This window comes from Hippoglossus hippoglossus, chromosome 24 (genome assembly GCF_009819705.1).
Source record: "Hippoglossus hippoglossus isolate fHipHip1 chromosome 24, fHipHip1.pri, whole genome shotgun sequence".
Classification (NCBI taxonomy): Eukaryota; Metazoa; Chordata; class Actinopteri; order Pleuronectiformes; family Pleuronectidae; genus Hippoglossus; species Hippoglossus hippoglossus.
Genome location: NC_047174.1, coordinates 5,991,710 through 6,011,674, shown reverse-complemented (window position 1 = coordinate 6,011,674; position 19,965 = coordinate 5,991,710). Strand labels below are relative to the sequence as shown.

The 19,965-nt window shown below is 42.8% G+C and overlaps 1 protein-coding gene across 3 annotated transcripts in view; it reads right to left on the bottom strand.

Annotated features, from left to right (window-relative positions):
• The window catches only part of ezrb (ezrin b), a 29,988-nt gene that overhangs the window by 8,971 nt on the left and 1,052 nt on the right, over window positions 1–19,965 (bottom strand). For 2 of the 3 annotated variants that reach the window (XR_004613232.1, XM_034579465.1), the window contains exons 2-7: window positions 18,769–18,878; window positions 12,194–12,277; window positions 6,704–6,799; window positions 4,794–5,068; window positions 3,570–3,653; window positions 3,094–3,240 (exon numbers count right to left, since the gene is read on the bottom strand). Coding sequence is in view for 2 of the 3 variants with exons in the window: in XM_034579465.1 (XP_034435356.1) it covers window positions 3,094–3,240; window positions 3,570–3,653; window positions 4,794–5,068; window positions 6,704–6,799; window positions 12,194–12,277; window positions 18,769–18,780 (698 nt within the window). In the remaining variant the exon portion in view is untranslated. Of the gene's footprint in view, window positions 1–3,093; window positions 3,241–3,569; window positions 3,654–4,793; window positions 5,069–6,703; window positions 6,800–12,193; window positions 12,278–18,768; window positions 18,898–19,965 lie in introns of those variants that run through there. The other variant, XM_034579466.1, reaches the window with a different exon arrangement.

Genomic DNA, 19,965 nt, shown 5'->3' with positions numbered 1-19,965 from the left:
CTTTCTGATGCAAAAATATTATATTAACAGGACTTTTAAGTAATTCTCTTTTAAGTGGATCCCCCACACCTATCAGCTGAACAGACTTTAACTTAAACCAAATTCAGCACATAGCAAGTAAATCATACTTAATGTTTTTTTATTTCAAATCTTATCCTTACTTTCCTTCCCAGATCAGTTCTATTAAAATGCTACTTGCTGGCTTTAATTTTTATGTTTGATGGAAAGTACTTCAAGCTGCATCATATTTATAAAAGGTTCTTTAAAAATGAAGCTTATTATTATTATAACTTATTATTAGAGCTTCAATAAGTCGATTAATCAACAGACAGAAACACCATCAGCAACTTATTGGAGTTATTTGTCTCAAATGACAGATTTAGTTGTGTTTCTTTGTTACATAACAGAAAATGGAATTATTCATTTAAATAATAACACTGAGGACATCCCTGTCGGCTCCAAGGAGTTGTTAATGGCATTTTATGTGTCTCGTGTTTTATGTTGACATAATCAACACCAAACACTTCTAGATCAATTAATTTCAATCCCATCACGTCTTGTCATAACCAGCAGAGACTAAACGTGGCTCAGGCCGTTAACCTGGATTTCTGTAGATCCACTGTTCCAGTGCGAGGGGTGAATCCGGGGTGTGGCTCCCTCCTCTATTGTGCCAGACACACTGAACGGATGCCAATCTCCTTCAACACAATGCAAACTAGTACTGCAAACACTGACGAGCCGGTAGTGTTGTAATCTGGAGAGGCAGCCGAGCACCTCGCAGCGAAACTCGACTGTGAAACTGAACCGTCAAACTGGAATTTCACTCAATTACTGATCCTGACACACGCCTGTGGAATTGAGAAACCAATGTGGATGTTATTCTAGTGAATATTTCTCTGTCTTGTGGTTTATTTGGCTGCTCTTCAGCACAAAGTAACATAGGTTATTTTCCGGTTCAAGTACTCTTACAGTCTGGCTAAATACTAAAGATTAAAACAGGGAATTTTGATCATTATGGCTGAAATTAACTGTTATTTTCATAATAAATTCATCTGCTGATTATATTCTCGATTGCTTTGCTCTATAAAATGTCAAAATATGGAAAATGTTGCTTGTTTGTCAAAACTCAAAGTTGAAGCAGAAACCAGACGATGTTTAGTGTTTTTAATGTGAAATGCTGTAAAAATGACTTAAGGCCTGAAAGTAATGATCATTTTTAATCATCTCTTCAATTATCAGATAAGTTTTCTGTCAATCCACAATAAAATATCACTCAAATAATTGTTTCTCCAAATCAGTAACAACTAAACCACTAAAACTAACATGTCCACAATCCCATTGTGGATCAATTTATTTGTAATGGCTAAGTTTAGTGGTGATTTTCAACCATTTTGAATCTCAAGTGTGATATGGTGCGTTTTGTGTTTGACGACGGTTACTAAGAAGAAAACCCGTGGAAACTCTGTCCCATAAAAAACAAGCAGCACTGCGGTTTGTGGAGCGGCGGCGTGGAAGGAGTTAAACCAGAACCAGACTGTGCCTTGGCGAGGCCTCGGCTGCACTGCTGCATTGTGGGCCGGCTGCCCTCATTGGAGAGACAGTGCTGTAGGTTAGCCTCGCATTCTTAAGTGCTGCGCAGCTTGAAAAACCAGTTGGCGTAGTCATGGTTACAGCAGAGGGCACCGCGGAGGAGAGGCATTTCTTTGCTGATCCCAGGGAGCTCACAAAGAGACAGAGTCACACACACACACACACACACACACACACACACACACACACACACACACACACACACACACACACACACACACACACACACACACACACACACACACACACACACACACACACACACACACACACACACACACACACACACGAACCTTCTCAACAAGGTGCTTTCCGGAGGTTTTTCATGTTACACTCGGAATAAATGAGAGATTACATGAACTTTAACACAATTAAAGTTAAGAGTAATTAAATCATTTCAACTTGAAAAGAACTTTGCTCTCCTGGAGGACGATTAGAGGCTTCAACTGATTCGCTAAACTTTGTCATTACCCTGCCAGCAGCGAGTTGTGCTCATTTCTTCCACACAAAGTCTACCAATACACGGGAGGAGCTACGATCTGGTCGTGAACGAGGGTTTTCCACCACAGGGTCAATGACTGAGAGGCCAATGTCCCTTTAACACAGTGTACTTCACTCCAGTAACCCCGGCAGACCAGGGCCGCGCCACCAGCAGCCGCAGGAGATCACGAAAAACTCATTTCACCAAATAAGAGGGCGATTACCTCTTGTCCTATAAACAAACGTGGCAATCATAGCCCAGACTGGGCTGGACGCTGGTGTAACAGCCTGCTTGGTCTGGAAAAGTAGGTTTTACTTGGACCACAAGGCCCAAACACAGGTTTTTAATTTTATTCTGCCCAATTGTGTGTGGAAGTGATGAAATAGAAATGGACCTAGTTTAGCATAAAAAAGAAAATGATGGTTTTAAAATGTATAGCACATACGTTATGGAAACAATCTGGAGTATAACTGGCATGCAAACATAGAGTATGAGCTTTATGAAGTCTATTTTCCCAGTGGGGAGTTTTATTTGCAACAATAGGCAGAGGTGTGAACAATAAACGCCCAAAGAAACCACAACTCTCTCCTGAAGCAGCCACAGCAATCATAAACAATATTATCTCATTATTATTAAAATGGATTGCGTCCAACGTCTAAAAACCTCAAGATAAAAAATAATTTCAGCAAATCTGCTTAAAATGCAGCTTGGATTTTGGTATTTTTTTCTATTTGATAATAACGAGGTGTAAGGGATTAAAACTGCTGAGTATGATGTTTTAATTCCGTCTCTGGATCTACTCCTCCCAAAAACAGTCTCCACTTATCCGTCTTGTCACTCCCGTGCTAGTGTCTGTCTGCTGAGAAACAGGAACAGTGATTAAGGGCAGACAAGGACCTGCCCCAGCCAGTTTACTTCGGTGTCACAGCTGCAGCCTGCGACACGCACACAACAAGAGCCCGAGCAGACGCGAACAAAAAAGGCCTGATTACTTCAAGCCTAGGTCGTGACATGGCGCTTACCTGTCGTCTTTCTCATAAATGTTGAGTCCCAGGGCGTCCACCCCCAGCCACAGCTCTGTCCCCTTCTTGTTCTTGATTTGGAAGTAGTTGACGCCGTACATTTCCAGGTCCTGGGCGATCTTGAGGTACTCCAGCATGGCGTCCTCCCTGCAAGAATACACACGGTCATTCCATACAAGTTCTACTCATACAGCTACAGGATTAAAGACGGCACAACAAGTATTTATTGTTGCCTTTGTCAGGGATGTTATATTTTCATGTGTTTGTGGGTAAATTGTAAATTTTCATGCAGATCCAGGAATTTTCTTTCACTTTCTTCAACATCGCAAGATTTTCCAACATTGTCGTTGATTTTCCCAGAGAATAATTCATGGATCTTGATCTGTACGAGTTGGTGCAATGAGCTGGGCCTCGGTGGAGATACGTGCTCGACTGGTGTGAGTCATGTGGTTTATAATGATGAGAGCCACACTTACTTCAACATCCCACCGTGCTCCTCGTGCCACACCTGAATCCTCTCCTCCCACTGTTCTCTGGATAACTTGTGCTGCTCCAGGACTCTAAAACAACACAGAGAGGAAACAACAACAAAAGGTCAGCTGAGCGTTCAGACAGAAACCAAAAACACACCAGATGAGCTGATAACGTTGGCTTTGCTATGTAAGGTAGCGTGACGGAATCTGTTCTTGAGCAAGGCGGAAAACTTTGTTTTAGCAAAATGGTGATTTCCCCGAGGTGCAGTGTTTTCCTTGTCTTCACTCCTTAACAGATATAAAGGAAATACATCTAAAGTATAAACAGGGGCGTGCCACCAGCCGTGCACCAAGGCAGAGAGGCAATAACGTGAGTGCAACAGCTAACACAACAGTGTATAAAAGTCGTCAGGGTTGATGTAGTCATTACACAGCTATTTAAATGTGACAGGCAGCCCTATGACACACACACACACACACACACACACACACACACACACACACACACACACACACACACACACACACACACACACACACACACACACACACACACACACACACACACACACACACACACACACACACACACACACTTGTCCCCTTATGTACATTTAATTAATTATTTAATTAACACCAAATGTAAATCAAAAGCAACACTGCAGAAGGTGATGACCTCAGGACAGACAGTTCACATGGGAAAGTGGACTAACCTCGATAAATTCATACTCGTGAATTTATGTTCCTGACTGGTGGGGAAAAGCTCAAAAACCAGTCCCTGACACACCCAGCTGTGATATAGAACTCATACCTTGGCCCACTCTCCTCCACCATGTAACCTGTGTAATGATTAATGATGCACCAGAGCTTTCATCTCCCTCTAGAAGGTTTCGTTTTTTTTTATTTTAACATGCATATGTACGTCTGAATGCCTTAAAAACTAAATCAGCCAACTTACACACTGGCAAAGGAAGATAGTCTAAATATATTGGCAGATACAAACAAATTATTTAGTTTATTTTGTTTCTGGAGGGTGGAGATGATGGTTTTCTACGCAGCAGGTTCGACCAGTGTTGATGATTGAATCTCTAAGTTTATTCTACCTTCACAGATTTCTCCTTTTCAAATACCACCGTACGAAACTGAAACTTCAGGCTAAAAAGCACGCTGCTACACAACACTTTGTCTTTTGATCAAGATGTGACACAACAGTTTGTCCTCCCGAACCTGTTCGGCAGCAGACGTTCAGACACCAGGTATCCGGACCGGTGGACTTCTTTGTTGTAGTCTCCAAACTTGGCCTGGACGGAGTAGGAGGCGAGCAGCACGGCCGTCTCTGGCGGGCAGTAGACCTCGTCGCTCAGGATGCCCTCCTTCACCTGCAGGAAGAAGAGCTTCTGCGTGATGTCCTGGATCAGCTCCTCGGAAACGTCCTCGGGGAAGAATTTGGCCCGAAATTTAAACTGGAGCGGGTTCTCTTTCTTCACGTCCTGAGACGACACCTGGAGAGGAATACAAAACATAGTTCAGCTGAGTGAAGTAGTGACGGTAAATGAGTATTTGGGGGAAAAGCCCTTATTTACTTTCTTGCTTTATTTTCAAACAATATATTTCGTTTATCTAATCTGCACAATAAGTGAAGGCAAAGCATCCTGATCGCCCTGTGGCTGCTGTGTAGATCATAAATCTCCTCCATGTTAGTGGATGGGACATGAACCTAACTAAACTATATTTTAAATACTTTTTGAGTCAGCGATATGAATACTGTGCAGCGTCGGTGCTTCACAAGGGGGAAAACACATGCTCTGCAGTTTACAGGGGATCCTGCCCTTTCCAAAAAGGGGATCTACTGTTTTCATTTAGTGAAATAACTCCCTGCTACTGTATGTGTTTATACAATGAGCCTCTTCCTCTCATTTCAAAACAGGAACTGAGCGGTCTTGATGGAGAGAATGTGGTCGCAAGTGACCTTGAAACTTCCAGTTTGAGTTTTGTGCTGATGAGCAGCGTAAGCGCACAGTGTACAGTTTACTGCTGCTGACCGAGGCAGGGGGGGGGGGGGGCTTTTCTCTGTGTTCGTTTTTTATTATAATAAAATGTAAAGAGTCCATTTGGAACGTAAATTAACAATCTAGATAAATTGATGTGTTTTTCTACGAAGTTCTCCTCTATCCAGTTAGATAAAAACAGCTCAACCTATTCTATACACCTTTCTAGTATATTAAAAATAAAGTACTCCACTGATGTAACATTTTTATTTGCTATATCATCGGTGTAAATCCACACATTCATCTTCCTTGTCCAAAACGTACGCCTACATTACCCACAATGCAACGCCACCACTGACAGTACGCTCAAAGATTCAGGCGTGTTATGCTAGTAGCTGTTAGGCTAGGCGTGACTCCCTTCCTCGTCACAGTTTTGACCGGCGAGTTTATGAATAACTCCGGAGCAGCGGTTAATGAAAAGCAGGAAACCCTGTTTACTCAGGGACCACATAAGAAGAACCGGAGCAGTTACGGTTCACAGAGAGGTCATGCTCTCGTCAAATAATCCACCTCCTGCTGATTATATGTCGTGTTCTTGCCCCTCGTCACCGACAGAAACCAGAGCATGGACTCAACATTAGCTGCTCTGTGAAGTCGAACTGCAACAGAGCATGTGAATATATACACGCTGCAATATGGTGGCTACTGATTGACCGAAAGGCAAACACCGGCGCTCTGATTGCATCGTCCACTCAAAGGAATGCATTCTTTCTCCGTTACCTCATGACGCTCCACAGGGAGAGGCGTTGCAAAAGATGAAGAGTTGGGACATATTTGAAGGGACATGAAGAAAATGTAGTGCCAAAGAAAAGGGCTTATAGCGTACACTTCAGCGGATAATGTTTATTTAGGTGGAGAAAATGATGAAATGAAATCATAAGATTAAAAAATTGATTTCGACTGTTGAGAATAACCAGCTTCAAAGTGCATACAACATTGTGCAATATCATTTTTACAGTATCTACACTTATACTCATTCAAGATGAATTCACAACATTTTTCCTCCAGACCTAATGACTCATTTGGCCTTTAAAAGATAAAGACTACAATATTATTATGAGACTAAATCAAAAAGAAGCACATTCTTACCTTTTTGTCCAGTTTCAGCCAAGTGTAGTAACCTTTTCCGTCCATGTACTGAAGTCCGAAGTACCAGACCTCACGTAAGCCGATGGTTTTTACCACCTGCACAGGAAAAAGAAAAGTTTTTAAACACAGGCTGGAGACCGTTGCCTCACTGTCTCCTGAACACCACGGGGGAGAAGAAATTGAAAAAAAATCTTTCTAAAGTAGGAGCAAGAAAAGACTCGTTTAGATGAAGTGGACATGATATAATATGAAATTAAGAAAGACGCTCAATCTAATTTTAATTAACTCGTTTTTTCTAAGTAAGTCACACCCTCTTCTTCCAGGGAAACAGATTATGAGACGATGATGTAACTGTCAAGAGAGGGTTTCTTCCAGCAGAGGTTGTAAAAAAAAAAAAAGGCCTTTGGAAGTTTGACAGACATTGGCAGAGGCTGTTGAATCTGACCTTTAGGTGACATACTCAGGTACCAGGCTAATCCGGTGGGCAGCTCTCATCGTATCACACATTCCCAGGCCTGAGTACGGACTTGGCAAGATAATGATATGAGCAGCATTCTCCTGCTGCCTCGATAACCATAGTGGACTTTAAAAATCGCCATTAGGTATTAAGCAAACTGCTCATTCGGTTTGACCAGGGACACGGTACAGGGAGAGTGTGATGAATGACTCCTCTCCAGTCTGTGACTCCAGCATCAGCCTGAGAAGACTGTGGAGAGGAAGAGGGAGTCCGGTCCGGTTTACTAGTTTGTTTCTGGCTCAACTGCAGCAGCCAGAGCTCATCATCATTATCACGACCTAACGTCTAAAAAGGCAGATGACGAACAGGGATTTAATATCAACCACAGTGGAAACACTTCAGGGCCTGGCCTTAGAAGTCTGTCTCCAGATCAGCAGTTTTCAGATCTTCTGACTGTCTAGCAGAGGCAGAGAGTGAAAAACCCAGGGAAAGATCTGGAATAATCACTTTGCGCTGCAGGAGGAGGAGGAGGAGGAGGAGGAGGAGGAGGAGCTGCCATTTTCCACTGGCTGCCGAGAGAAACCTCAAACAACCAGAGGCTCTTTATGGCTTTCAGAGAAGCAGAGCGATTTTCCTACAGCACCGTTTAGGATTTCATGTTTTTTTTGTGTGCACGCTCTGTGTGCCGGACCCTCTTCGAGTGCATACCTGCCAAATTCCCCACCCAGTCACCAGGTGAGGGAGGCGCTAAGTCTCCGGGGTCGTTGAGCTCCTGCCAAGGTTAATATTAAAATCAAACGCCCCCCCACTCTCTATTCTCTGGCTTGGTGGCTGACACAACATACAGGGCAGGCTGACCTGTGGGAGGACAGACTAATGTGTTTTCTGATGGTTGGTATTTAGAGCAACAACAACAACTACAACTACAAGCATAAGAATGGTGGCCCTTGAAATGAGAGACAGCTTCAGGCCGCAGCATCTCACCGGTAACGAAACTGCCTCTGAAAACAATCGGCCCTTTCATGGTGCTCTCGCTCCGGGGTCCGCGGGGCGAGAGGCCGAGAGTCACCACACAGATACCTACATAGTGTTTCTCAGGGGGATAAGCTTCTGTATCTGGAGAGGCTCGCTACGACGCTGCCGGGAAGCAACCATAAAATCGATAACATGCTGTACATGTTATAAAGGCTTCATTAGAAGAGGATTAAATCTGAATCTGGGAACACGGGTTCAGTAAAGTGACAGCGCAGCAGGCTGGGTTGGCAGGCTGCCTCCGCTTTAATGGGTCGCTGGTACGTCAGGAGCCATTAACGCCGCAGTTATTGTCTCTAAGTGAGATTACTGAAAACAGAACGCTCCGGAGCGGGTTTGCAGGGGTCAGTCAGAGACGTTAAGACATTTTTAATACCACATCAAATGTAATATATTAGAGTATGATGGCAAACCAGGTGGGATGGTAGGACCAAGATTTATTCATTAAGACTCTTTATACCTTCTGATGATTTCTATCCTTCTAAGACTTCTATTGCCGACTCCATCAAAGAGGTTATGTTTTCACCCCTGGGGGGGGGTAGTCTTCCGGATTATGCAAAGTTACTGAACCGATTTCCCTGAAATTTTCTGGAAGGGTGGGGCACGAGCCAAAGAAGAACCCATTGACTTTAGTACTGGAAACGGTATAAACAGGCAGAACCAGGATTATTACGGTCTTATCATGGTGAGATAGTGTCTCTCACAGCACAGTTCTACTTCTACCACAATATCCACACTTAAAATATCCACAATTAAAATCACTACATCTTGAGAGTGCAGCTTTTTATGAGCTGTTGTAATCAGAGGCACACGACTACTTGATCCTGGCAATGATTTAAAAAAACTGGGAGAAACATTTGCAGTCAGGTTAAAGAGACTAAAACCTTTACAGATCCTGTGTCTCCGGCCGAAGGGGCAGAAATCTGTGAGCGTGGCTGAAGTCTGCAGCCTCGTGTTTATGTCGTCTGTCAGAGAGCGAAAGTTTCTGGTCGTGGTTCGGGGGGGGGGGGGGGGCGCAACCTGTGGTGAGCCAGAGGAATGCCACTGGCCTGAAACTGCATTACTCACTGAATCCTCTGGGCTGAGTAACGCAAGTCAACCGGCGGCTCAGGAGGGGAAGGGAGGGGTTCAGCCGCTCGGGCCCCGAATAGGAACCAACAAGTTGAAGGAGTGAGGTGGGTCGGGGGCCCAGAGGAAACTGGTCTATTACTGTCAGACCACAGGTTCATTGTGACCGGAGAGCGAAGGGAGTGCAACAGAGCCAGTGCTCTATGGTTTAATATCTAAGAATAGTTCTGCTCAAATATTACAACAAAAGAAGAAAAACCATCGTTCAGCACGTTTCGCTCTCTTGACCAGGAGCAGATTTGCAGCGAACTGATTATTCTGGCTGGGATTCAGACCAAGACACAGTTGAACTCTTTAAAACGTCATATTTTCAGCTGTTCTTGACTGGGAGCAGCTTTGTGGCTTTGACATGTGGGTTGGGTGTCTATGAGAACTAGTTTCATGTTTTGCTCCCGGCACCTGTCAACCAGATTCTTTGGATTAAGTTCAAAAAGACAAATCGTTGAGATTTTTAAAATGTTGCCACGTTTTCAGCTGTTTAACGTCAATCCTCCTGCAGCTTATTAACAAATCAAAACCTTTTCCCGAGAGCAGACGCTGAAACCGCAAAAGCCAAATTACAGAAGACGTGCTACCGGGGTGAGAAGAAGACAAATGGCGCTGACAGCGGATATACAAGTCGATACATCTATTGTAAACCATGACGGCTGGGATTTCTCTAATTGCAGCTGGAGGCGAAAATGAAATGAGCAGCAGCGGAGCAACAGTCATATGGAGGTGAAACAGTTTGAGGGTGTGTAGGGGAGTGGCAGGCGTTTCTCTTTCACAGCGGCATGACGGGGACTAAGGCTATGATCAGCGCTGACCACAAGGGCCACACCACAGCTCCTGTTCGCTCTGAGCTCACTGCTGTTAGTCAGCATTTCCACAAAACCTGTCTGGCACACTGCGACTGCGTGTCGAGGAACCCGTTTAAAACAGAGTCAGGCTGCCGGCAGACTTCACGCACACTCGGCTGCTCGGGCCTGAGACAAGCTGCGACCTCTCTTGGACGGATTCCTGCCCTTAAAATTTGGAAATTGCTCCTTTGCACTAAAATAGAGCAGCACATTGTCTGACACTACCGGAGGAAGTGAGTGATCGTCTGGGGCACACCTCCCCGAGAGCCATTCTAACAAGTAGGCAGGAGAATTCAGCAGCTCCTATAAATAGAGAGAGATGTCAAAAGGTGAACAGCTCCCTTCCTTTAACAAAACCACAGGTTAAAGGCTCCAGATACAGGAGCCAGGGTTATCGTGTTCATTGTATTCAAATCTGTTTTGGGCTAAATTGTTCTTGTCATGTCCATGTCAAGATGATTCCACTGACATGTCGCCGCAACACACAGTCGGTTACACTTACTAAAAAAAACGAGTTATACAGGAAGTGGCTCAAACAATGCCTTTCCTCCCTCAATGCCGTCATGCAGCTTCAAGAGAGCTCAAGCTAATGACCTGTCAACCACATTTGGATTTTTGGTGACGAGTTTCACAACAGCACAAGAGGAACAGTGACAATTTTAAGTCAGAGTCCTTGTTTTATGATATTGGTGGTGGATACTGCAAAAGGTTAATAATGATGATCACATCCGCTGTACAAACTCTTAATTTGCTTATTAAAATTCAAGAGTGAAGAGCAATCAATCTGAGCTCTGTCTACAGTGGCCACTCAATGGAGAGCCAAGGCCCAGCAGTTCCCTTAAATTCAAGGAAGCTGCACCAAATTGCACACTCTCGTAGATTTCAGTTCCCTAAATAAGATCTATGAATTATTTCCTGTGAAAAAGTCACAAAGAATTGCCCCATTGGATAATGTTGAAGAAAATAAACAATTCCTGGATCCGCCACTTGATTTAACAGGTTCTTTCTTTGCCCATATTTGATCTTTTCACATAGTTTCATGGAAATTCATTCAGCAGTTTTTCCATACAGTGACAAAGACATTTCCTAAAATGGAGCCAGACACCATAAAGACGAGGGAATCACCAGCGAATAAACATGTCTGTAATTCATCATATCTCCTGAAAATCAATGGTGAATCTTTTTTCAATACTAGAGGAACAATTGAAAAAGGTAAAATTACTTTATTGTGGCCACACCTGTTCACTCTGTAACTTCCTCACAAACTTCAGTCAGGAATTCATCACTAGTGTCATTAATCACACGTTCAATAAATGCCTCAACTGGCATTTGAGACAACACTGGCTTGTGGAAATGTACACACTACGCCAGTGAGTACAAATCAATTAAGTGTTCTTCACGAAGCTGCTAGAGTCTTGGTAATTAATGTATCCGATATGAGACGCAGCGAGGGGCTGATAAGGACCCTAACCCTCCTGGGGCCAAACGCTCCTGTATCTGCAGGAGATAGCTCTTCAGACCCGGGTGTGATGGATGCAAAGAGCTTTGAGAGGAACGATAATGAGGGCAGCCACTTTCTTCAGACACGTCAATCCAGTTAACATGCCGACCGAGGCAGAGGCAGCTTAGTGGGGAGCAGATGGTGGACAGCGACATCAGAGTGTAGCTGAGGTTTTAACACAGATGTTTTCGTCTGCGTTTGTTTGTCTGTTAGTTAGCAGGATTCCACAAAAGCTACTGACTTTACCACCAAACTGGGAAGGATGCAGTACGAGTCAGGAAAGAACCCACTGAAATTGTTGATTTCTCAGAATAATTCATGGATCGTGATGAGCAGGAACAGCTCATCGGCTGTGATGCTAAGTCTATGTGGCTGGAATCAGCATCTGCTTAACACATAATATCTCATTTGTTTAATTGGGATGAAAACCAAATCCTTTTTTAAGTCATAGTGAAAACATATTTATAACTCAGCACAGTATTTAATCATATATGGGCGTCAGATCCGTACAGAATTACAGATTTTCCCTGTACCTGGTCAAACAGCTGCTTGCCGGTGGTGCTGGGCTGGATGGCGAACTCCAGCTCAGCGTCCATGGTGGTGACGCGAACATTGACCTGTGGGAAGAAAACAGGAGTTCAAACGCTGATCCCGAGAAACAAGCAGGACCCATACGTGGTACTGCAGTGTGTGTGCGGGTGCATGTGTGTGTGTGTGTGCATTGTGTGTTTGCAGAGTAAATACACAGGGCTCTGCGTTTATCTCCGGACATGCTGAATGAAGGGAACTCAAACTCTTTGGTGCCTGGATACAATATGAAGCAGAGGTTTTCAAAATCTGAATGTAATAGAATTAATTAGACCTGAAGGCACTATGCTTGTCACTGTGGGTGGAGGAGGTATGAATAAAGCAGCCACTTCACTCGTTCACAGAACAAAACACACAACTTATAGTGTTTAATGATTGATCAGAGTGACCTGTGCGTACAATAAGAGGCCGAGACTTTCATGTCCACTTACAGGGATCCACCCACGGTGATTAATTTACAATTTCAAAACCAGTACAAACAGCGTGACTGGTGCACGGCACGGAATAATGACGACTGACGTCAACCGTGTCCCATAATGGGGAGAAACAATATTCGGTATTGTAGGTTTTGTCTGTAATCAGCAAACGGCATCTGAATTTCACACAAAGGCCTCGCAACAATGCACAAATATTTACAATAACTGCTTTGAGGCAACGATCACACTGACTCTTCTCTGTGCGCGTAATGTCAAATGTCAAATGTCTCTGGTATTTGCGGGGGGGGTTATGAAAAGACAAAGATGCCCCAGAGTATTGACTGAGTCTATTACCGCTCGGTGAAAATGACACAAAGAGGTTAGTTGACACAGTGAGGAGAGAGGAAGGCCGCCAACACAACCCTCCAGTGACATCTTTCAACTCCAGCCCATTGTGAGCACTGGTGAAAACATTTTTTTCAATGACGCCCACTGCGAAAAGGGGGGGGGGGGACGTCTGGGTCAGAGTCAGTGACTCGTCCAGTGAGTCAGAGCTCCATCGTCTCCCGTGAACCTACGCTGGCTGACTGACAGACTTAAATCCTGCAGGGAAGGCAAATCCTATCACAGCTTTGGATGGAAAGCGCCTCAACGCTGCTCTGTCGAGGATATTGTAAGAACACAGTGAAGTCTAGACAGTGGATATTCAAGGATGCTGCCATAGAGCCGGGTTAGCAGGGTTTACTCACTGGGGATTAAAGCGAGCAAACTTTTGCTTTCCCCAACAAAATTGCTCGGCAAACTTTGCATGCAATTTAAAACGGTCCAGCAGAGCGACTTACACCAGCTTCAGGTCACAGCTAGAAAACCGGGGGAAAGGGGGGGTGGTAGACACTGCATTTACTTTACACGGCAAAACAAAGCTCCCCTTTCAGCTGCAGCGCCCCAGCAGACCCCCGCTATCATCATCTACATCCTGGAGGAGCCAGACTCCCACAAACAGCCCAAAGAGAAATCACAGCAGCAGCAGCGATCACATACGTGTCCAAGTACCTCCCCCTTGTTTAAGATTGATTTAGTGATTCAACAGCAGCAGCTCGGACGGTTTGAGTTTCCGTTCTCTCAACGTCACGGTCTATATTTGTAGCAGTTACAGACGAAATGACCTAGAAAGAAAGAAAATAAACACACACACCCCAACGGACAGGGAATGGAACATGTGAACGTGTGGCGCAGAGGAGCCAACAGGAAACCAGTGAGCGAGCGATATCTGATCTCAAAGTGAAGTCCTCCAACGGTAACTCACAATAAACTGAGGCCATTCACAGAGGTAAAGAAAACATGACACATATGCTAAAAATACACCGGGCGAAGACCCAGAGTTCCACAATGAGCAACTTCAGTGGGAGGAAAGTGCAGACGCTCATATGAGGCACATAAATGCTTCACAAGTCAGTACTGTGGAAACCGACCCACTTATTTCCACGACAGGAGCTTTGGAACACAACTCTGACCTGCTGAAACGTCACATTAAGACGTTTTCACACACTCGGTGGAGAGTACGACACTTTGGTGACTAAGAAACGACAACAACACAGGCTCCATGGTTACCCAGGCAATGCAGGAGACCAACAAGAATAATGTAATCAAATGTCAGTTCTTTCATGGTGCTCTGAAACACATGTCTGCACCATAGACGCTAAATAAAGATGGACGACACGTCTTCACTTCCTCCCATTGTACAAAAATGAAGCCAAAACATCCCTGATACGCGGGCACCCATCTTGCACTACTGTCATTTGAAGCCAGAGTCTGTGATGTGGTGCTAGTTCGTGATGGTGGATCATAATGGTGGACAGTGGCGGTGGTGGCAGCTGATCATGGACCATGATTACAACAAGACTGCTTGATTTACAATATGTCTACTCACATATTTTACCTTTACTGGCAATAACTCCTCCATCTCAGTTGTCATTCTTGCTCCCTTCATCGTTATTAGACATTTTCTTATATATAAAAACTTAAAAACAGTTTCTTCTAATTTTCCCTTTTTCTCATCGTCCTCCCTCAAGTAACACTTCATCAAAATAAAAAAAACTTTATATCCATCCTATTCCATTTCCAATCTTAACAAAACGGCTTCTAACTGTTATTGCAAATGACAATTAGATTCATTTATGATTAATATGAATCATTTTGGTCTTTTTTATGTTTTTATGTCCATAATTACTGAGAAGCACCGATTCACTGTCTGTCATATCTCTAACAAGATAATCCACAGACAGAGATTTGAATTTATAGCTACAGGGTGGAGACGATTCATTGACTCATTAACAGAAAAGGGGAGGGCTCTGCACATGAATCAATCAAGGAATTCGCCAAGAATGTCAAACATCTATAATATGATCATAAACCGAATATCTCCCATTCATTCTTTTCAAAGGTGAGGTTAAAGAGCTGCTCCAAAGGAGCTGGTCATCGCCTCAGTAGTTAAACTGTGAATGGGCTGCGCCGCATTCCTCAGCGAGGACCATTCAATATTTAACCCTCCACATAGTTTGCATGGCTTTTAAAGTGTTTAGCAAAGGCTGTTGCTGTGGGGACGCCACTGAAAATGGTCCAGAGAGCAATATAGCAATAAATGACTGCTGACGTTCGAGTGTGGAGCAGCAGCACAACAAGGATGGAGAGAAAAGGCCCAGTGTGTCGTTCAGTGACATGATGCGTGTTGACTAGAGCGCTTGTGCCAATAAAAAACAGCTGATATGAGCCTTTCACGGGCGCGTCGGAGCTGTGTTTATGTTTGCAGATATGAAAACATTTATTTTACGGAACAAACAAAGTAGAAATGAAATTCTACGTAAAACAAGTTATTTTCTTAATTCATATTCTATACATTTGATGGTATTTGGGTTTTCTTTTTATTAAAAGTTATTCATGATAAAGTTAGTGGTTGAACTGTAAAATATCAAGCCTCAATAAAAGAAATTTGTTATACGGGTTTGATAACATCTATTTATTTATTATTTTTAAATCGGAGGATATATCATTATATCAGAATTGTTTCTATCACGAATATCAGAAAAGATCCAAATCCATATCTGCCGGGCTCTATAGTTGTATGCGTTTTTCCACAGGTTCTTTCAATATTAAACAAGGACAGACTTTGTGGAATCATCAATCAGGACTGGAGGGCGTTCCAAACATGACTGAGTTATCAATTATTAAAAGAAACAAATACTAACAATAGAACTGGACATGAAAAGGAAAACACCCATCCATGTTGGTCGTGACCGCACCTTGTATGGTTTGTGTCACGGGGCAGCGACCGCAGGGAAACAGGATTCTGGGAGAGCCGAGGATCACAATCGTTTCCCCCTGACAATGTGTCATTCAGATAATTGAAACATGAGTCACCAGCTCAGGAGGCTCCACTGCTCCTCCAATCTGACCCCACCTCCTGCCACCGGGCACCTTGCTCCTCCGTGATAATAATAATAAATACAAAAATGTAAAAAAACAAGTTTCTCCTTTCCAAACCCACCGCGCTGGAATGTTTGGTATCGTGCCAAGTATCTGAACTGTAAGAGTTCAAGCTGCATGTGGGTTTTTGTGCCAGTCACAATCAAAAACCTCAGGCAGGTTCATACTTTGATCTTTGATTCTGAGGCTTGACTTTACAAATACTCCAAAATTCACAAGTGAGGTCATTCAACCTTTAAAGGGGATTGAAGAGGAGGAGAAGAGGTCACGAGTGAAGAGGAAAGGATCGGAATTAAAACCCTGAACATCGTGTACATGACATGTATCTCACACCCAAAAATGTTTGACTCACATCAACTCCTCTGAAGATTGTACAGTCATCATTTACGTGTCGTCAAAATATTCACCTGTGAGTTAAGACTCTCCAACAGGTTTAATGATCAAATTTCTTTTCTTTAATTCTGCACATTTGCAGGGTTTCTCTGACTGTGGGAACTCTGTTTTCCGCTTGGTTTCCATTACCGTGATTATAAATTTGTTGTTGTATTTGTGCACAACAATGAGACGTATATCATCAACAAACAGGAAACTATTTTGTCAATAAATACATTCTTTTGGCCATTTTACAAGAAAAAAATCCAGCATTAATCCGGACATTCCACCACCCGCTGCCTTCCACTTCCATTTGTGAAACATGTCCGGCTACTTGCCTGAACCACTGGGACTCTTCAAAACAGAAATCTAATTTCACCCTTTCGTCTGAAGTCAAAACACGAACCCTTATTTACACATCTCTCCGCTGCTAAAAGTGAAACTTCAATTTCAGAGTCATCAAATGAACCAATATATTTATGCGGGGTCAGACACAGAACAGTCTGTGAACTGAATAATAAAAATAAAAACTCTCGAGTTCTTGATGTCATGGAAAAGAAAACGGTTTTGATATTATCGTCTTTTAGAAAAGAAGGCCGTTTTGTGGCAGCTGCTATCAGACAGTGATGATGTCACTTCCACAGCGACGCTCATGACAACCCTGAGGCTACTCCAAACAAACCCACAACACAGTTTATGACGCTGACCGGAGGCTTTAGTCATTGTCATCACAACACGACGGCTCTGCTCAGCAGCAACACGTCTGCATCATGATCTGATAAAAGACTCTCTGGGAAATTCCTGCCTTTGTCAGTTTTTATCTAAAATTGTATTACTAGCGATTGTAGTTTCAGCCACGTCTGGACTTTATATCTCACTTTTTTTAATTAAAAAAAAACATAGGATAGAGGGGGGGGACAAAAATGTATTCAGTGCTGGAAAAAAAAGAAATGGAAATATGTTTTACTCATTTCCACCACATTTTCCTACATACTGTAAAATACACATAGGCTGCAGGTCATACGCCTACAAGAAGTTTCCAAACAGTGAGCAGAGGGAGAGACGAGTGCCATGTGCGACTGAGCTGTATGTGATCGGTGGGGTGGGGCAACGTGCGTCAGGAGCTGCTCAAACATAAAGAAGTACTTCATCAAATATTTTTCTTTTAGGTCTTTTCTTTGATGAAAAGTCACTGACGTTTTAAGTACGGTGGGTCACTGTTTCATAATATTACAACGTCTCTAAGATGATGACAGGGAGCTGAGATTAAGTGGAGAGGAAATCCCACGTTGAAAAACACAGAGACACAACCCTGTATTCACCATCTACACTGTAAAAAACATGAATAAAACCCAATCTGTGTGTTCCAGTGAGTCTCACAGTTCTTGTTCATGCCTCGATGATGTCCTTATACATATGACACACCCCCAGGATATGATTTGAGCATGTGATATGTGGCATTCCCCTTTAACAGAGACCCCACTGATACTGCAAGTGTCTAGGACATAATAAAAAGAAGTTGTCTCTTTTTTTTCTAGCCCCATCATTTGTTCCGTGATCATTCATGGAAAGTTTGACAGAGGCAACCGGTTATAAAAAACCACGTAATTAAGTGGATATGCAAATTTTTTCACAACGATCACTCAACTTCAAAGTTAAGGAACTCATAGCATCTATTGAGAGCGCTGGCAATCTGCCAATGCCAAGAGCTTATCACAATTGAAATAAGACAAAAGTTCACTATTTATCTGTATATTGCTTATAAATTGAGTAAGTACAGAGAGGAGGTATAACACCTAGCATAATAAAACCCTTACCCTAACCCATTAAGTCTTAACTTAAAAGAAATAATGTGGCATTTATCTTGATGATTATCAATATAAATTTATATGGAAAAAAATTGTCTTTATATGGTTTTGCACCCTATTGTCCAGCCCTAATTCATAGCCAATAAAGTTATCACCTCTCGTATCCTCACTAATCCATTTAGATTCAAGTTTTCACTTATTTTTCTACATTGTTTTACACAAAATAAAATATTCTAACATCACTAAAAATGAGAGTAACCTGAACATATGGAACACTGTATAAAAAGCCATGTGATCTAAACTCCATCTGCATTTGATCATTATTATATCAATATAAATTATATTATGTTAATGTCATGTGTCCTCTGATCTTCGGAGCCTATAAGGTGTGACACAACAAGCGGTCACTGAAAATGTCAATAAATCAAAAAGGCATCTTACCGCTTTGGGCATGTTTCTGTCCTGTTCCTGCCTCCGCGCGAGGAGCTGCTACTTTTAAAAGAAGACGGGGACGAGGCCTGAGCTCCGTGGGACTTCTCACTGCGTCTTTCCTGGAAAGGGAGGAAGAGGAGAAACGAGTTTGAGACACTTGTGCGTTACTTAAAGCCGGCGGAGCGCGGCTCGACACTCCTGCAGGCGGCCGTCATCACGATGAGTCACCGCGAGAGGAGGAGGCGACAAGTGCACAGCAGGAAACCGACAGAGCCGGAACTCCAGTCTGAGCCGCCCTTCAAGATAAGAGCACGCGAGACTGGTTCTTCTTACTTCATCGCAATGTCACCGAGCCTGTTCCTGAGGTATTATGATCATTGTTTGTGCTGAAGACTTCAAAAGACATATATGTGGGAAGCGCTTCCTGAAAAAGTTGTAAAAAGTTGTTTAGCTTTTCTTTATCTATACTGTTATGACTTCCATCACTTTAAATGTGTTGGTTTGTTTTTTAAATACAATTTGTGTTACATACACTTTGCTCTCATAACAGCATCAGTTCCTTCTGGCATGGTTTCCTTTACTTTGAGGACAGTTTTCAGCTGCAACGTTCCAGCAGTGAATCTAGTAACCGGGGGGGGGTCTCTCACGTGCACTGAATGTATTGTCATGTACATTAAAGCATTCGATAAAGGTAAATAGTGAATAGAATGTGACATTCAGATGACTTATATTAAGGAAGCCAACGTTCAAACCATGACACGTCCAGGCTGGACTTAAACTAGGACTTAGACCAACTTTTCTTATGTGGCAATATTGTTTTACAGAAGTAAGTATTTTCTTGGAATTAATAAATAATAGTGAAATAAAATCCATCACGTTGATCTCTTCAAATTGCTTGTCTGAATAATATTTAAACAGCCAAAAGATATTAGCAATTATTAATTAAAACAGGGAAAATTTGCAAATCTTAACATTTAACAATTTATTTTAGTGCAAACCAATTCATTTCAGAGACTGTATAAGTTGGGTTTGTTTTTTCCTAATAAATCATTTATTTTTTCGATAACTACAAAAAAAGTTATCATGGTCAAAAACGTCCAAGGTGGTGTCAAAAATATTAAATTTACAATTATACAAAACTGAGGATCAAAGCAAACCCGAATATTTGAGAAATTAGACCCAAAGAATGTGATGCCAGGGGCGGGT